The sequence below is a fragment of the Cryptomeria japonica genome, chromosome 3 (assembly GCF_030272615.1).
Source record: "Cryptomeria japonica chromosome 3, Sugi_1.0, whole genome shotgun sequence".
In the NCBI taxonomy this organism is placed as follows: Eukaryota; Viridiplantae; Streptophyta; class Pinopsida; order Cupressales; family Cupressaceae; genus Cryptomeria; species Cryptomeria japonica.
In genome coordinates this window covers 119,507,179-119,522,801 of record NC_081407.1, presented here as the reverse complement: position 1 = coordinate 119,522,801, position 15,623 = coordinate 119,507,179, and the positions used below count along the sequence as shown (strand labels likewise).

Below are 15,623 nucleotides of genomic sequence, written 5' to 3'. Positions count from 1 at the left end.
CAAATTTCCAAGTCTAAGTGTGTCTCAATTCGCTTTCAAAAGTGAATTCAAGTTGATCTTCCTCAAACCCAATCAAGACTCAACCCTAGAAATGAGTCCCAGGCCTAACCAAGGGGAGGCTTTCAAAAAAGGAAATTCAAATTCACCCCTCCTGTGCTACTCATTTTACTCACTTTAGCCCAAAGAGACCATCTAATCCCAAAGAGCTCTTCAAAAACTCTCCAATGCAAAGATCAATAACCAAGACCTAAAAGGCTAAACTAAGAAAACTAACCTAGAAAGCAAAAAAGCAGGGGTCCCCATTTGCAATGGGGCGATGTGTGAACACATCACAACACAACCCAAGCGCTGCTTCGTGTAAAGCAAATTGCATGCCAAATAGTTAATTTTGTTTAGTTCTAAATACATGTTTTGGGACATTGCTGCTTATTAACTTTTAATCAACATTTTAATGAAGTGCTGCCGTTTGTATTCCCTTCACACAAGATCAAAGGCAACAACTTGGAGGTTACAATGCTCTGATTTTTGAGAGTACTGTCCTCATGGCAGGGGCATGACATTTTTCATTATTTTGTTTCTTTCAATCAAATAAATGAAAATCTTGTTTTTTAATCATTTGCTAAATTCATGATTGTGTTAGAATGCTTAGTTGTTGCTAAGGAAGTCCCAATACCTAATTGGTGTTATAAGAGATCTTGACAAGATTCTTTCTTTTATTTTTGCAAGTAAATTTCTTTATAATTACAAAGACCTATTGTCTTGTTTTTGGTAACGTGATGGATGCGACTATTTTGTTTTTGATGGCATATATGGAAAAGAGTTGATAGTGATATGCAATGACCTGTTAATGCAACATTTTAAACAGTTTTTGTTATGTAGGATGCTCAAGGGAATGGTCAAATCAAAGTGGACACAGAGGCAGAGAATGCACAGAACCATGAACTGGAAAGGCAAAATCAAAGTAGACAATTGCAAAAGCGGATTATTTTTGGATTGGCCATTGGTGTCAGTGTGGGTGCCTTTGTATTAGCTGGGGGCTGGATTTTTACAGTGGGATTGGCTTTGGCAATTCTGGTCGGCACTCGAGAGTATTTTGAATTAGTTAGAAGCCATGGTATAGCTGCTGGTATGACACCACCACCTAGATATGTATCTAGAGTTTGCTCTGCAATTTGTGCAGTCATGCCTTTGATGACAATGTATGCCCTGTGCCCTCTTCTTAATAGCTGAATAATTTACATTAGTATATGTTATTATTTTATGTCATCCATTTGAGATTCATAGAAATTCCAATCAGTTTGGACATGCTTAGAAACAAATTAAGGATATATTTGTGCATCGGGAGCTTAGCATTTTTAGCTACAAGAGCAACGTGTAATATGCAGCAAATTTTATGCAGATAGTCCCCCCAGGAGCTAGTTGGCCATCAACATTGGAGCAGTCCATATAAATAGGAGTTGTTCCTAGTGTCAACGATTAGAATTGGCTTCTAATGTTCATTTCTGCTTGGCACTGACTATTCATAAATAGAAAGGGAGAAGGGAAATTAAAATAACTGATAACTGTGAACTAACATGTTAGCCACATTAGCAGCTTCTATATTATTGGAGTTCTTTTCCCAGGAATGTGGAAATGAGTTTCTATGTTTATGTAGCTATAAGAGCATCAGAAAAAAATAGTTTATCCTATCCAACCATATTCTGTTTTTTTTGGAAACGGTGATCACTTTTTTGATACAGAAGCTCTGAACCTCTAGATTTTTCATATTGATTGTTTCCTCTTTTTAGCCCGAGGAAGATAGATTCAAGTTTCAACCATTATACAATCTTACCATTTTTTACTGTTAGTCGGTTCACACTGTAAATGAGTGCTTCCTTCATTTTTTCTACAACCTGGGTGAGAGGGTACCTGTGTGGTTTGAACTAGTGACCTCTCACACATTGTGCCAGTATGTTATCTTGGCATTCCTGGCTGGAAACCTTGACTGTACAAGTCGTACCATAGAATTTTTATTTTGAGTAAATGTAACATTTGTTAAGCTACTGAACTGTCATAATATCAGATGGCAGGAAACAAAAATCCAAGTTTATTATCTTGAATTTGTTCTTTGCATTCATTAGTTAATTGACTATTATAGATAATCATCATTCTTGCATAAATGAATGTGGATATCTGAGTGTTAATGTATATATTATAAATGTCAGGTACTTTGGAGGCCGCATGGGAGTCGCCGTCACATCATCTGCTTTCTTTCTAGCTATTGTTCTCTTTCTGCAGCGAGAAAGTCCTCGGTTTGCACAGCTTAGCAGTATAATATTTGGTTTATTTTACTGCGGATATCTTCCATCTTTCTGGGTCAAACTCCGATGTGGTCTGGCAGTTCCTGCATTGAATACAAGTTTGTTTTCTCTTTCTTTTTCTGATAACATGTTTTTGTTTTGCCTTTTTTAAGAAAAGCAATGGATAACCTCTGAGAAATAAAAGAACAAAAGAAATCAAGTATCTCAGGAGAAGTAAAATAGAAGCTCCCAGAATTATTTTGAACATTGGTTTAGTTTTTTTACGACTCTAACAAATGAATTCTAACATAATCTGCTACATCAAAATAAATTCTTTTCATTGATTTTCAACTCTTATATTCAACATAGGGAATCAAAGAAAATAGATTTTGATGGAATTTACAAGGATACATTTGCTTCTCTCTTAAATGTGTAGATTTTTAATATATGATTGCTTTCAGTACTTGTTTTCATCATTTGACATTTTAGCAGAAAAGTTTTAATGTGTCAAAAGGAGTGTTGACATGCATTTTTGTGAAGGGTTAAATCTGCTTGTAAAAGGAAAGTATGTGTTATATAACATAATAAACGGTAAATTAAAGATCCATTTGTGAGTTATCCAAAGTCTGAATATTATTATATTTAAGTGTCTGGAATAATGACAAAATGATCATTAGTATTTGTGTAATGGCCCCAACTTATAAGCTGTTAATTCCCAAGAGCAACATCTATGTTAATAACTTAATACCTTCAAAGTATATTAATTAAGCATAATTAACTAATTCTTACAATTTATGATGCCATTAACCAGCCTAAACCCAAACCAATCTGACCCTATTCCCAGAAGAGGGCTTGGCTACCTAGGGCGCTTTACACCCCCTCCTTTATCTCACCCAGATTACTGGGACTCAGTCCATTCACCCTTGGGGCCTGCAGCCCAGATTTCAGGTGGAGTCCTTTCACCCTTGGGGCTTCTATTGAAGTGGTTTTACTCTGCCCTTCCCTAGCAGCACCCATCTCCCTTGGGGAATGGAAAATACAGAACTGATTATGGTTTAGGACGGTTTTAAAACATTCCGTTTATGTTCAGGAATTATTAATTATTTATTTAGTCCTTAATTATCTGTTATTTGAATTGTCAATATATATATACTACCTATTGCTTCAATTATCAACATTACCATTGCCTAAACACTAAGCATTAATCTATCTATAAACTGTAAAGGCAGACAGATCTGACATGTGTCAGATCTGGTCTGCCACTTTATATGAAATTAAGTATGACTATCCTACACATTGCAGTCTATATTAATATTACCATTAACATTACTACTAAATTCTGCATAAGAATACTACTAGGCTGCATATATTAAGCAGATCCTCATGCATACCACCAAGAACGAGGATGTCACTGCTTGTAACTTAGTAACAGTTATAATCTGAACAATCCTCCCTTTTCCTCTTCCTATGATTGGAGTGCCCGATTTACACATATAATATTCAATTGCTTGAGAAAGAGATCGCTGCAGACTTGTAATATTCAATTGCTTTGTCGTGGAGTGATTATTCTTCCCATCGATGCCCCTTTCCAAATGAATCACTTTTTCCTTTAATACCTCATCGTGTGCCATTATGAATGAAGGTGTTGATTCTAAGGAGGGAGGACTTCTCACCAAAGGCGATGTCCCTTGATTAATCCTCCTTAACAACTAATTGCACATCGCCGCTTCTTTTGTCATTAATCTCCTTGGTTGATGATGATTAATGCCTGATAGAATATATTCACCTCTTTTAGAGATAGTGAGATCACAACCTTAATAACAATATCATTGCTTCCTTTAATTCTCGGGTCTATACCAGCGATAACATCCACGCTATAATCTGTGTTTCTCCTTATAGCTTGTGCCCAGCTATAGGTACATAATGATGACTGCGATTTAATATTGGATTCCTATATGTCTAACGATCAACAGGATAGCTTTAGACGCCCAATTATAGGTCACTCTCCCAACATGGCATTCGTACCTAAGAAGATCGGGCATCATGATAAGTCTAAAGCCCATGTTTATCTTCGAATTGTTTATATCAACCTTCAATTATTTTATGATACTGATCTGTTATCACAGATAATGACAGGATGCTTGCAAGTCTTTATCCTTTGATGGATAACATATCTATTTGGTCTATTGTAAAGTCTTATAGAATAAGACTATTCTAATTTGCAACTAAAAGTACTATGTACAATATACTTATTTCCCAACTCTTAACTATTTATTATTGCCATAAATGCTATCAAGATTGCTTATTGTTGTTAACTTCTGGGTTAGAGATGGGGACATCACAAATTATACAAAACCATGGAGGGTTTTGCACGATTTTCTCTTGAAAAATTGTGGTTTCATTGTTTTTTGCACAAATTTTTCACACAAAATTGTGGGTTCTTTCTCTGTTGGAGGGTTTTTTGATTTCTTCCACAAAAAATATGAAGGGTGTTGCTGTTTTTTTTTTTTTTTCCAAAAAAGAATCATGATGGGTTTTTTGCACGAGTTTTGAGAAGCTGATTTTGGTGTCTTTGGATAAAGGGAGGGATAACTTTGTTACCCCACATCGTGTTGGAAGGATTGTGGTAATCTTGGTCATATCTAGAAGTTCTGCAGAACCAGGGAGGGTCTTTGCAGGTTCATGTCATAGAGCATTCTGAGGAGAAGGGGGCAGCCTTCTTTGCATTCATGGCCAAATGACCTGCAAATTATGTCAAGTATTTTGTAGGGTAGTTAGTAGAATGACCATTAAGGGAGGTTCTTAGTCATTGGCCTATACTTAGTCATTTGGATCTATACTTGTCTCTTTTCTTGTCCTTCCTCTTGCTATTCTCTTTTGATCTCCCATAAATAGCTAGGGCCTCATTGGTTGATAGGAAAGTTTTTCTTTCCATCTTTGAAAGTAATAATGCAACAATCTCATTTATTTTGAGTTTAGAGGTAGTATTCTTGATTGCCATCACCAAGTGATCTCACGAATCAAGTATAACACATGATAGAGTCATGCAGTGATCCTATCCATCCATCCTCACTCAAACAGAGTGCAACTCGGTAACAATCATGTTAAAAGCATTGGAGTACTTTACCATAAATCACCATTTTCCATCTTGAATGCATAGAACTTCTTTCTTAGGAAAAGACTAAAAGTTTATTTACCAAGGATTAGCTTGGTAAATCTCACCCAACTTCTTTTATAGAGTTGTAGCTGTTGCTTCTTCATTTACATTCAACAACACAGAGTTTGCCAAACAAAGCCCAATGAAGCCCTTAGTTTTTCTACCCTTTTTGTTTTATTGTTCTCATGACATAGTAGCATAGTTGAATCTAGAGATTACAACCCATAGCATATCCTCCATCTTGAGCTTCCAAAACTCAAAGTTTGTGCTCACAAACTTCTCCATTTCTATTCTTGCTATATCTTTGCAATGAGATCTCATGCACAAGCTTCCACTCAATCCAAGGTTAGTACAAAAAACCTTGCCCCTAACACCTAGAATTTGAGGTGACCAAGCTTTGATATCAAGTGAAAGGAAACAAGAGTCTAGAAATGCTTCCGAATTATGCAAATAGATTAAATTTTTGTAGTTTCAAGGAAACATATATAACACAATTATACTATAATATAGGTATATGTGGGAAAAACCCATTTGGGAGAAAAACTGCACACATCAAAGTACAAATTGATTGTATTTTTAGCAATAAAATGTTACAATACAACCATGGGGGTATGCCTTTAAAAGAGTATCGCCAACAAGAGGTTTGGAACAAGTTTGGCATCATAACAGTACCTATTGATGAGTACAAACTTATAGTGAGAGAGGGGAGGGGGTGAATCAAATATGAGGTAATCTTTTCCTTTTTCAAATTAATAGCCACAATAATATCAATCACACAACATCAACTTTAAGAACACAAGAACAAAAGATTTATGTGGAAACTCTTTCGAGAGAAAACCATGGCATAAAGATTTGCTTGTATAAAATTCTTCTATAAAATTTGTAGGCTAACCTACTAGAGACACCAAACCCTGCTTATCTTTTTAGGCACCAACCCACTGGAGACACAAATCCCCACTACTAGGCACCAATTTAGCCAGAGACACCAATCTCTTCTATTAAGAGGCACCAACCTCTAAAACAACAAAGTCTGAATTTTCTTGAAATTAAATCTCCTTTTAAATCTGCCTTAAATCTGCTATATATAACCTTCAAAGTTTTTCTATAAATCTGTCTAAATCACCTTCAAGATCTGCTATAAATCTGCCTTAAATCACCTTCAAGATCTGCTATAAATCTGCTCTTAAGTCTACTTTAGACCTGCTCCTAAGTCTGCTTTAGATAGGAAAGATATTCTTTAATTGCTTGCATCTTACTCCACCAACTTACCTTCTTTTATACCCCATCAAATACCTCTTCACCCAAGAGAGGTGACTCTCACAAAGAGGCTGGTCAAACCTGAAATATGAATATTTTATGTTAATTCCCCCAAAATGGGGCGATCACCATGAGGGGTCAGCCCCTTGAAATAACTATAAATTTATCTATGTTTGAATTAATTAAAACTCCTATGTGGGTGCCAAAATGAGTCAGCCATTGTGAATAAAATAATTAATTTAATTCTGTCACCTTCTTTTGCTTAAGGTAGTCGGCCATGATTAAGTTCTTTTTTTGATGACAGTTAGTGGAATTTGGCCATCAATTTGTTTCAGCAACATAATGTATTAGCAACAATCTGATTTCTCTGTTGACATCAGTGACAATAATCCAACAGCTACAAAACTCACCATATAGCCTCCATTTCAGGCACCCAATAAATAGGAGAAGCAATATATGAAACCATTTATAGACTCCAAAAAATGCATGCTTGAATTTCCAATTTCATTACACCAAATCTATCCCGCTTATTTGCTTTTAATACTAATCAACCTTGATCATTCTTATGATTTTATTTAAATAAGTCCTGAAGATTTAATTAATCAATCTAATATTTCATCAAATGTTAATTGAATAAATTACCTATATTTATCCAATTAATTTAACTCATTCAACCTTTTCTACTAATGTTCACTACATTTATTTAATTAAGTCAATGAATTCCTCAACATTTTCCCATAAATTAAATAAATACATCTATTTAATATCTCTAAAATCTCCCTTATCATTAGTTGAATAAACAAACAAATCTTTTAATCGAAGATGGCAAAAGGATGAGGGTTTAGGAAGCTACTCCTAATCTTAAGCTAATCCTATGAACTTTGGAGATGAAATTGCAAAAGTGGAATCAAAAACCAATTCTTGCTTTGCCAATTTCAACAACTACACAAGAACGGTGCAATCTTTTAAGGAAGTCAAAAGCTTTTCATGTCACTCATATTCACCTACATCTTGAACAATGAATAAAGTGATGGAAGTTAAGTTTCTGTTTCTGGTTTAGGGTAACTTTGCACGATAACTGAAAATCATCCAATTATCAAAAGTACATTGGGGTGCTTTGGAGTGGGGTTTTTCTCTTGAAGGTGTCTTCCCCATGTACACCTATGTTTTTGTGTGTTTCTTCTTTTTGTAATTAAAAGATTGAACAAGACCCATATAAAATTGTTAGTGTAGGAAGTGTTTTTGTGTACCTTACTTCCTTGTGTGTAGTTGTGAACTCAAAGAGTTTATGAAAGAAGAGGAAGGGAGCACAAGTGTTTTATGATCAATAATCCTTGAATATTCACAATGCTCTCACAAATGAAGCTAACAACTTGAAGATCGAAAATTCAAAACACACCCTTTTTGATGCCAAATATGATGATTTTCTACAAAGTCTACAATTGGCCCCAAAGGCACCTTGGGAAAGTTGGATACAATTGTGTGCTTCATATGTTTGGATTGTTTAGTAGTATTTTTCAATTGTTAAGTTCACAAAATAACAGATTGAGGCATCATATATTCAACTCTTCTTTTTCTTCAGCTGAAATCAGGGGACACTGTCGTTACTAAGTGTACATTCTTTTGCCTGATTTCTTTATTTCTTTATTTTCTTTTGTATATTCACAATGTTCTCACAAATGAAGCTAATGACTTAAAGATTGAAAATTCAACACACACCCCTCTTGATGCCAAATATGATGATTTTCTACAAAGTCTAAATTTGGCCCCAAAGGCACCTTGGGAAAGTTGGATACAATTGTGTGCTTCATATGTTTTGATTCTCTCCAAACAATATGCCATTGAGATCATAGCTCACACACTCTTATCAGTATGTTCTAAACTTGGAAACAGGGTGGCTATGTTCTTTAAGAAAACAATTTGGATTGTTGAGTAGTATTTTTCAGTTAAGTTTGCAAAATAACAGATTGAGGCATCATATATTCAACTCTTCTATTTCTTCAAGCTAAAATCAGGGGACACTTTCATTACTAAGTGCACATTCTTTTGCCTGATTTTTTTGATTTATTTTTTATTAACACACACACACACATAAATACAAACACCCTGCTGCCCCCCAAAAAATAACTCCTTGGATTGTTGTCCCGGAAAAGATTACACCATCCCCTTCTGCCCCCATCCCAGAAATGCCGTGGAAAGTAGTTTTGAATGTACCCATGCGCCAATACACAAATTAGAACTTAGTGTATGCTGTTGCACAGCTTATCAGTGTCAGGTTGCAGTGGGATGTAAGAACTACAATCCCAATTCTATGGTTAGACATGTAGTTGCATTAAAAAGGCTGTGATGTTTGCTCAGTGCTGCCTTCAGGGTATTATCATGGTGAATTTGTCTTATTTAGATTATTGATTCTTGGTTTCTTATAATTTTTTTTATTTGAGTCTCTTTTGCTTTCCATCATTCTGAGTGTCATGTCCAGGGGAAGTTTTTTTCGATCCCCTTTTCTGGAATTGAATCCTCTGCAGCAATAACTTTCATGTTATGGATTCTTGAGAATTGCTGTCGAATGGAATGAACTCATATGGTAAAAGCAATTGGGCTTTCAAATTAGAGCCTCAAATTTTAAAGCCCGAGAGACATGATAAAGTGTTGAAATTGGTAAATACTGCATCCAACTTGATAGGTGCAATTTACCCCAATGCACAAGCTTAGGTGACTTTGGTGGAAGAGATACCCCTCAATCAAGGCATTTGTGCCAAAGTTTGCCACAAAAGGGGAATTTGTGTGACAAAAAAAGAAGGAAAAAACAAAAATATGGAGCTAATTGCTCATTACCTTTAGGAAAACCCTATGCCATTGAAGCTTGAGGATTGTTTTCTTGGATGGTTTGGATGAAGTACAAACACTGTTTTGCATTGCTAGATTTCAATTTCTAGTTAGGATTAGTGATCAAAAGTTAGTCTATCAATGAGTCTTGGTAGACTAACGAGATGGCTAGAGGACATTTATGATGGTGTTTTCCTTAGGATCCAGGCACCATTTTAGAGTATTTTTGGATTGAGCCAGTCCTTGATTATGTTACCTTTAGGATGCTAGCTTGAAACTTAATTAAACATCATCTAAAAGTGACAAATCCTAGAGAGAGTGAGGTGCTTCCTTGCCAGATATCCATGAGGAGAGAGAAAAGAGCAAATTAAAACGAGTATTAAAGTTGATGCATAGAATTTCATAATTTCCCCTTTGGATCACTTAAAACACATTTATAATATTAGATTGTCACTCTTCCTAAGTACCTATTCCCTATAAGTCACAAGGTTCGGCGGATTTGATGGATCAAATTCGAAATTTGTCGAATTTTTAAAAATCCAAAAAATTTCGTTTAAGTTTGTCGTATAATTTGTACGGTAAATGGGATAGGAATTTTTTTATAAAAACTGTATTGGAAAAATGCGAGCTCCATTTCTTCGCATTCGAGATAAAAACCAACCAAAGTCTTCAGTGTAAAAAGTGCGAGCTCTATTTCTTCGAATCCTTCGAGCTCCATTCAGAGTAAAGATCGCGACTATTCAGCGATGGGTTTTTTGAGTTTCTGCGGACACAAATGTTTTCTATTGCTTTGCATAAAACTTTGCACCCACTTGAGCTCCATTCAGAGTAAAGATCACGACTATTTAGCGATGGTTTTTTTGAGTTTTTGCAAACACAAATGTTTTCTATTGCTTTGCATAAAACGCTGCACCCACTCGTGCTCCGTTCAGAGTAAAGATCGCGACTGTTTAGCGATGGGTTTTTTGAGTTTTTGCGAACGCAGATTTTTTCTATTGCTTTGCATAAAATGCTTCACCCACTCGGACCTTCGGCAGCAACAAATGCTCCTTGACGCACCTCACGCACTCATGACAACGAATATTAATCGTATTTTTTTAACCTAATGTGTTTTTTATTTATTATTTATTTATGTATGATGTAATCAATTATTTTTTTCACATTGAAATACTATTTGTTAATACTTTTTAAATTATTTAATGAATAAGTGGTATCCTACTCAAGTTATTAAAATATAATTTATTCAAATAAGTTATTAAAATTAATTTATTAAAATTAATTTATTCATTAAATTATTTAATGAATAAGTGGTATCCTACTCAAGTTATTAAAATATAATATTACATAATTGACCATTAATTACTAATAAATAATATTATTCTAATAGGCTAAGTCACAAGGTTCAAGTTCGAGTTTGTGTTTGACAACAATAAAATTAGGATGAAGTTCAGCAAGGGTAAAAAATTCGAAAAAAAAATTGACATTAAATTCATTTAATAGAAATTTAAAAATATTGTATAGTTATTATTATTATATATTTGAAACTCTGTACTTGATTATGCCTTTATTTCAGTTTTGCGCTTTTTCAGATTTCTCATTTTTTTGTGCCTTGGGAAGCGTGCACAATGGCGTTATTAACCAATTTAATGTTGGAAGGCATTCCAAGATTCAGCGACAAGAATTATAACACCTGAAAGCAGCGCATGTTGGCAATCTTCAAATATCGCTGCCTTGATGATCTTGTTTTGGGAAGAGTCTCGTCCTACCACAGCCGGAGCAGATCAAGACAAGTTTGATGGCTGAAATCGAGAAGCTATCATGCTTCTCAAGCTCTCTGTCACAAATGACCAATTACGTTAGATATCTTATGGCAAGTAAGCATCAAAAATTTGGAAGCATCTAAAGGAATTGCATTGGACATCCGACAAAAGTCGAGCGTTCTTCCTGAAGAACCAGTTGTTCTCCATTTTGATGGATGAATGTGTGTCCTTACAGGAGCATCTCACGAAGATTAAGGACATTCGAGATCAGCTCGAAGCTAGTGGTCAAAAAATGGAGGAAGAGGATATGGTAATAATAATTTTGAAAAGTCTACCTAAATCCTCTAGGCACTTTATTGAGACTCTCAACATTATGTCTACGAATGTTGATCTGAAATTTTCAGAGTTGTGCACCAAACTTCTGCAGTAGGATCGTTGGAAACAATAGTGTGGTAGCAGTGCCACTTCGTCATCCTCAGAACAAGCCTTTGCAGCTAAATCCTTTCACAAGGATAAAGGCAAATCTTAGTCCTGTCAGTCATCTTAGCAAAAGGGCTCCAGTCAGTCTTCGGATGGTTTGAAGAAGAAGAAGGTTCAGTGCAACTGTTGTCATAAATATGGCCATATGATCAAGGATTGTTCAATCGGATATCTTCCGAACAACGGAAGCAGGGGGGGTCTCAGCCTAAAGCCAATGTTGCTGAGCACATAGAGCAGAAAGAGTCTGCTTTTTACGCCTTCATGGCTAAAAGACTTGTAGACCATTTGAAGTCTTTTGCTTGGTATATAGATTCTGGTGCTTCTCGGCATTTCACTCACATGTGTGATTGGTTTATAGAATTCTCTTGCTATATTGATTTAGTCATATTTGGAGGAGGTGAAGAGTATACTGTTGTCGGAAAGGGCAACATTCATATACAATCTGGTGGGAGGAATCTTATATTCCTCAATGTATACTATGCTCCTGGCATGGAACTGAACCTTCTCTTTGTGAGTTAGATTATGCGGCATTCTCCTCAACTTGATGTGATATTCAATGCTCACAAGTGTTCAATTGTTGATCGTGCGTCACACACTATTGTAGCTGTTGGCATTGAGGATCATGGTCTTTACAGGCTTGTAGATACGGGTGATTCTCTTGAGCATGCTTTCGTAGCTAAATCCTCTATCACTAGTCTATGGCATCAACGATATGGTCAACTGAACATTCACTACCTTGCTCAGCTTGTTTGGGGAGATTTAGTACACGACCTACCTGAAATTCAAATTCAGAATCAATGAGTTTGTGAAGTTTGTCAGGTTGAGAGCATAGGACACTGTTCAAGGATGGTGATTCATGGCGTACCTCTAGGGTACTATAGTTGGTCCACGCTGATGTATGTGGTCCAATGAATACACCTTCTGTTATTGGGTGTAGGTATTTCTTACTTTTTGTTGATGATTTTAGTCGTAAAATGTGGGTGTACTTTCTTAAACAGAAATCAGATGTGTTTCATGTATTTTAGAAATTGAAAGCATTAGTAGAAAAAGAGTCTGGTTGTTCTATTATTACTCTTAGGTCTGATAATGGGGGGGAATTTTGTTCTATTGCTTTCTCCTCTTTCTATGATACACATGGCATAAAACGTCAGTTAACCACACCATACACCCCTCAACATAATAGTGTTGTAGAATGTTGCAACTGCACCATTACAGAATTAGCTAGGTCAATGTTGGAACATAGGAATGTTCCTAAGAAGTATTGGGCAAAAGCAGTATCCACTGCAGTCTATCTTCGTAATAGGTCTCCCACTCATGTTGTTAAGGGGAAGATTCTTGAGGAATCTTGGACTGGTCGTAAACCCAGGATCAGTCATTTGAAAGTTTTTGGCTCTTTAGCATATGTATGGATTCTAGATGAAAAGCGTTCCAAGTTGGATTCCAAGAGTCAGAAGCTTATGTTTATAGGGTACAATGACAACCTGTTGATGTGTTTTTCATGTACATGCGAACACAGAATAAAATACCAAGTTATCTTATCCTCTTGTGAACAAAGTTTCCCCAACTGCTGAAGATTTCGCCGAAGGATCAATTGAGGCAACTCCAAGGTTCTTATATGTAGGGTCTCTACGTGTGGATAAGCTCTTGTGGTATGATGTGATTTTGCTGGGATCACAAGGGGACTTACATTTGATGACCTGATTGTCTGATTTACTTTGGATATCACTGGAACGTGGGTCTTTACTGATCCTTGATTTTTGAAAAAAGGAAAAGGATAAGGGTTGGAGAAGGATCTAATTTTGACACTAAGAATGTAGGAGCAATGGATGACCTTTGATGAAACTCTAACTAAGTCTTGCTTTGACATGCTAGGATCATCTCCACAAGGTTAGTGGGATTTTCTAAGGATAGCTTTATGATGTTCAGATCACTGGTACAAGCATAGACATCGTTAGGTTGATGCATATCAATGAAGAAGCGATAATTGAAGTTAAGCTTAAGTTGAATGATTCTAGTTGACTATGCAAGGCAAGTTTGCAATCAACAAACCACTAGTAGTATGTATATACAAATTTCACCATTGATCATACAAATTTCTTCCATTCATCTAATAACATGAAATTAAATTTGAGAAGTATAAAGACCATGCAAATTGTAGAATCGACACATAGAATTCACCATTTCTTCAATGAAGTTTACATGTCTTTTGCAACAATGTCTTGGCAACAATCTTTGCCTTCTCTTTCTACTCTACTCTAAAATGCTATCTACTATCAAGCTACTAATTATTGACTATCTCTCTCTTGCTAACTCCTAACTATTCTCTGACTATTAACCCTTACAAATGAGGAGTCAGGGCTTTATATAGATAGCCCTTTACAAACTGATGGCTTTGATTGACTTAGAATCAATGGCTAGGATTAAAGGATAGAAACCCTAATTAGGGTTTGTTATAACAAACTTCCTTAGCCAATGAGAAAATTACATTCCAGAAGTGAGGACCAATAGGAAGCAGGGGTAGGTACACCGAAGTTTGTGCCGTCCCCGATGAGTCAGGTACATTGAATCTGGACATGCTGAGGTGGACCAATCTGACTGGAGGAGTAGTGACTGGGATGCCACCTTGTCTTGTGTTTGTGCCTTGGTTGATCCTCTTCTATCTTTGATGCGATGAATGATGTACCTTCTTGACTCCCATGTGCTTGATGAAGCCTCCTCACTGTCAAGTTTTCTTTCTCTGGTAGCTCACCTTGCCTTGAAGTTTGGTAAGGTCATTCTTCTCTGTCATCATGTGGTTTCTTTATGTGGTAGAATGAGATCTTGAGGCTAGCTTGCAACTCCTTGAACACTTGAAGTCTTCCAACGCTTTTAGAAGCACCTTGAGTCCTCCTTTATGCATTTGCAACGTCCTTGATGGTGATGGGCTTAGAATAGGTCGTCCTTGTCCTGGCTTGATTTTCTTCCAGCTGCAAAACAAACCAAAAGGTGATTAAGGACACATGATAAATTCATTATAGCATTTCCTACCTTAAATCATGAACAAGAATACATTAAAATAAAGTTCGCTCAAGATCCTCCCCAAGGACAGGCCCTATAAGAATTTCGCTCTGGACCCTTTGGAAGGGTCGGGAGCGAAATTTGCATTCTTGGCTTAAATCACATTCTTTTAGCCTTGCAATTCACTTTGACCTTTGAATCGCTTTCTCCTGAAGACATCATTGATTTGACCCCCAAAAGACCAAAAAAGAGGATTTCGCTTTGGACCTTGGCCAAGGATACGGACCTATAAGGAATTTTGCTCTGGACCCTTTGGAAGGGTCAGGAATGAAATTTGCATTCTTGGCTCAAATTCTTCACATTTTGTGACCACAACTTGCTCAAATGCATGCCTAAGGATGTTTCTAATCTCAATCAATACTAGGCTTGATGCAAAATTGGGAGCAAAATAGAGGTTTTAAGAATTTCGCTCTGGACCCTTTGGAAGGGTCAAGAGCGAAATTCACATTCTAGGACAAAATCCATCATTTCCTTACTCCAAATTGCCTCCCAAGACAAGCACATGCTAGCCTTCTCTCCACCAAGGCCTAGGAATCCATCTCTTAATCTTAGTCATGGGCAAACTAGGTGATTTTGGGAATTTCGCTATGGACCCTTTGGAAGGGTCAGGAGTGAAATTCTTGATTTGCTTGTTTTCCTTCACCTAGATCTGTCCTTCTCACTTTCTATACCTGGACTCTCATCTTTGGATCTTTCCCCTATGAAGACAACACTTTGTTTGACCTCAAAATGGCATGAAAGGAGAATTTCGCTAAAAACCATGGCTAGGGACAAGACCTATTTAGGATTTCGCTCTGGACCCTTTGG

At 36.3% G+C, this 15,623-nt stretch overlaps 1 protein-coding gene across 6 annotated transcripts in view; it reads left to right on the top strand.

Moving 5' to 3' along the window:
- LOC131064921 (phosphatidate cytidylyltransferase 4, chloroplastic) overlaps positions 1-15,623 on the top strand; it is a 107,826-nt gene that overhangs the window by 27,868 nt on the left and 64,335 nt on the right. For all 6 annotated transcript variants that reach the window (XM_057999253.2, XM_057999254.2, XM_057999255.2 and 3 more), the window contains 2 exons: positions 880-1,199; positions 2,205-2,398. In XM_057999253.2, the coding sequence (XP_057855236.2) occupies positions 880-1,199; positions 2,205-2,398 (514 nt within the window). The remainder of the gene's footprint in view (positions 1-879; positions 1,200-2,204; positions 2,399-15,623) is intronic.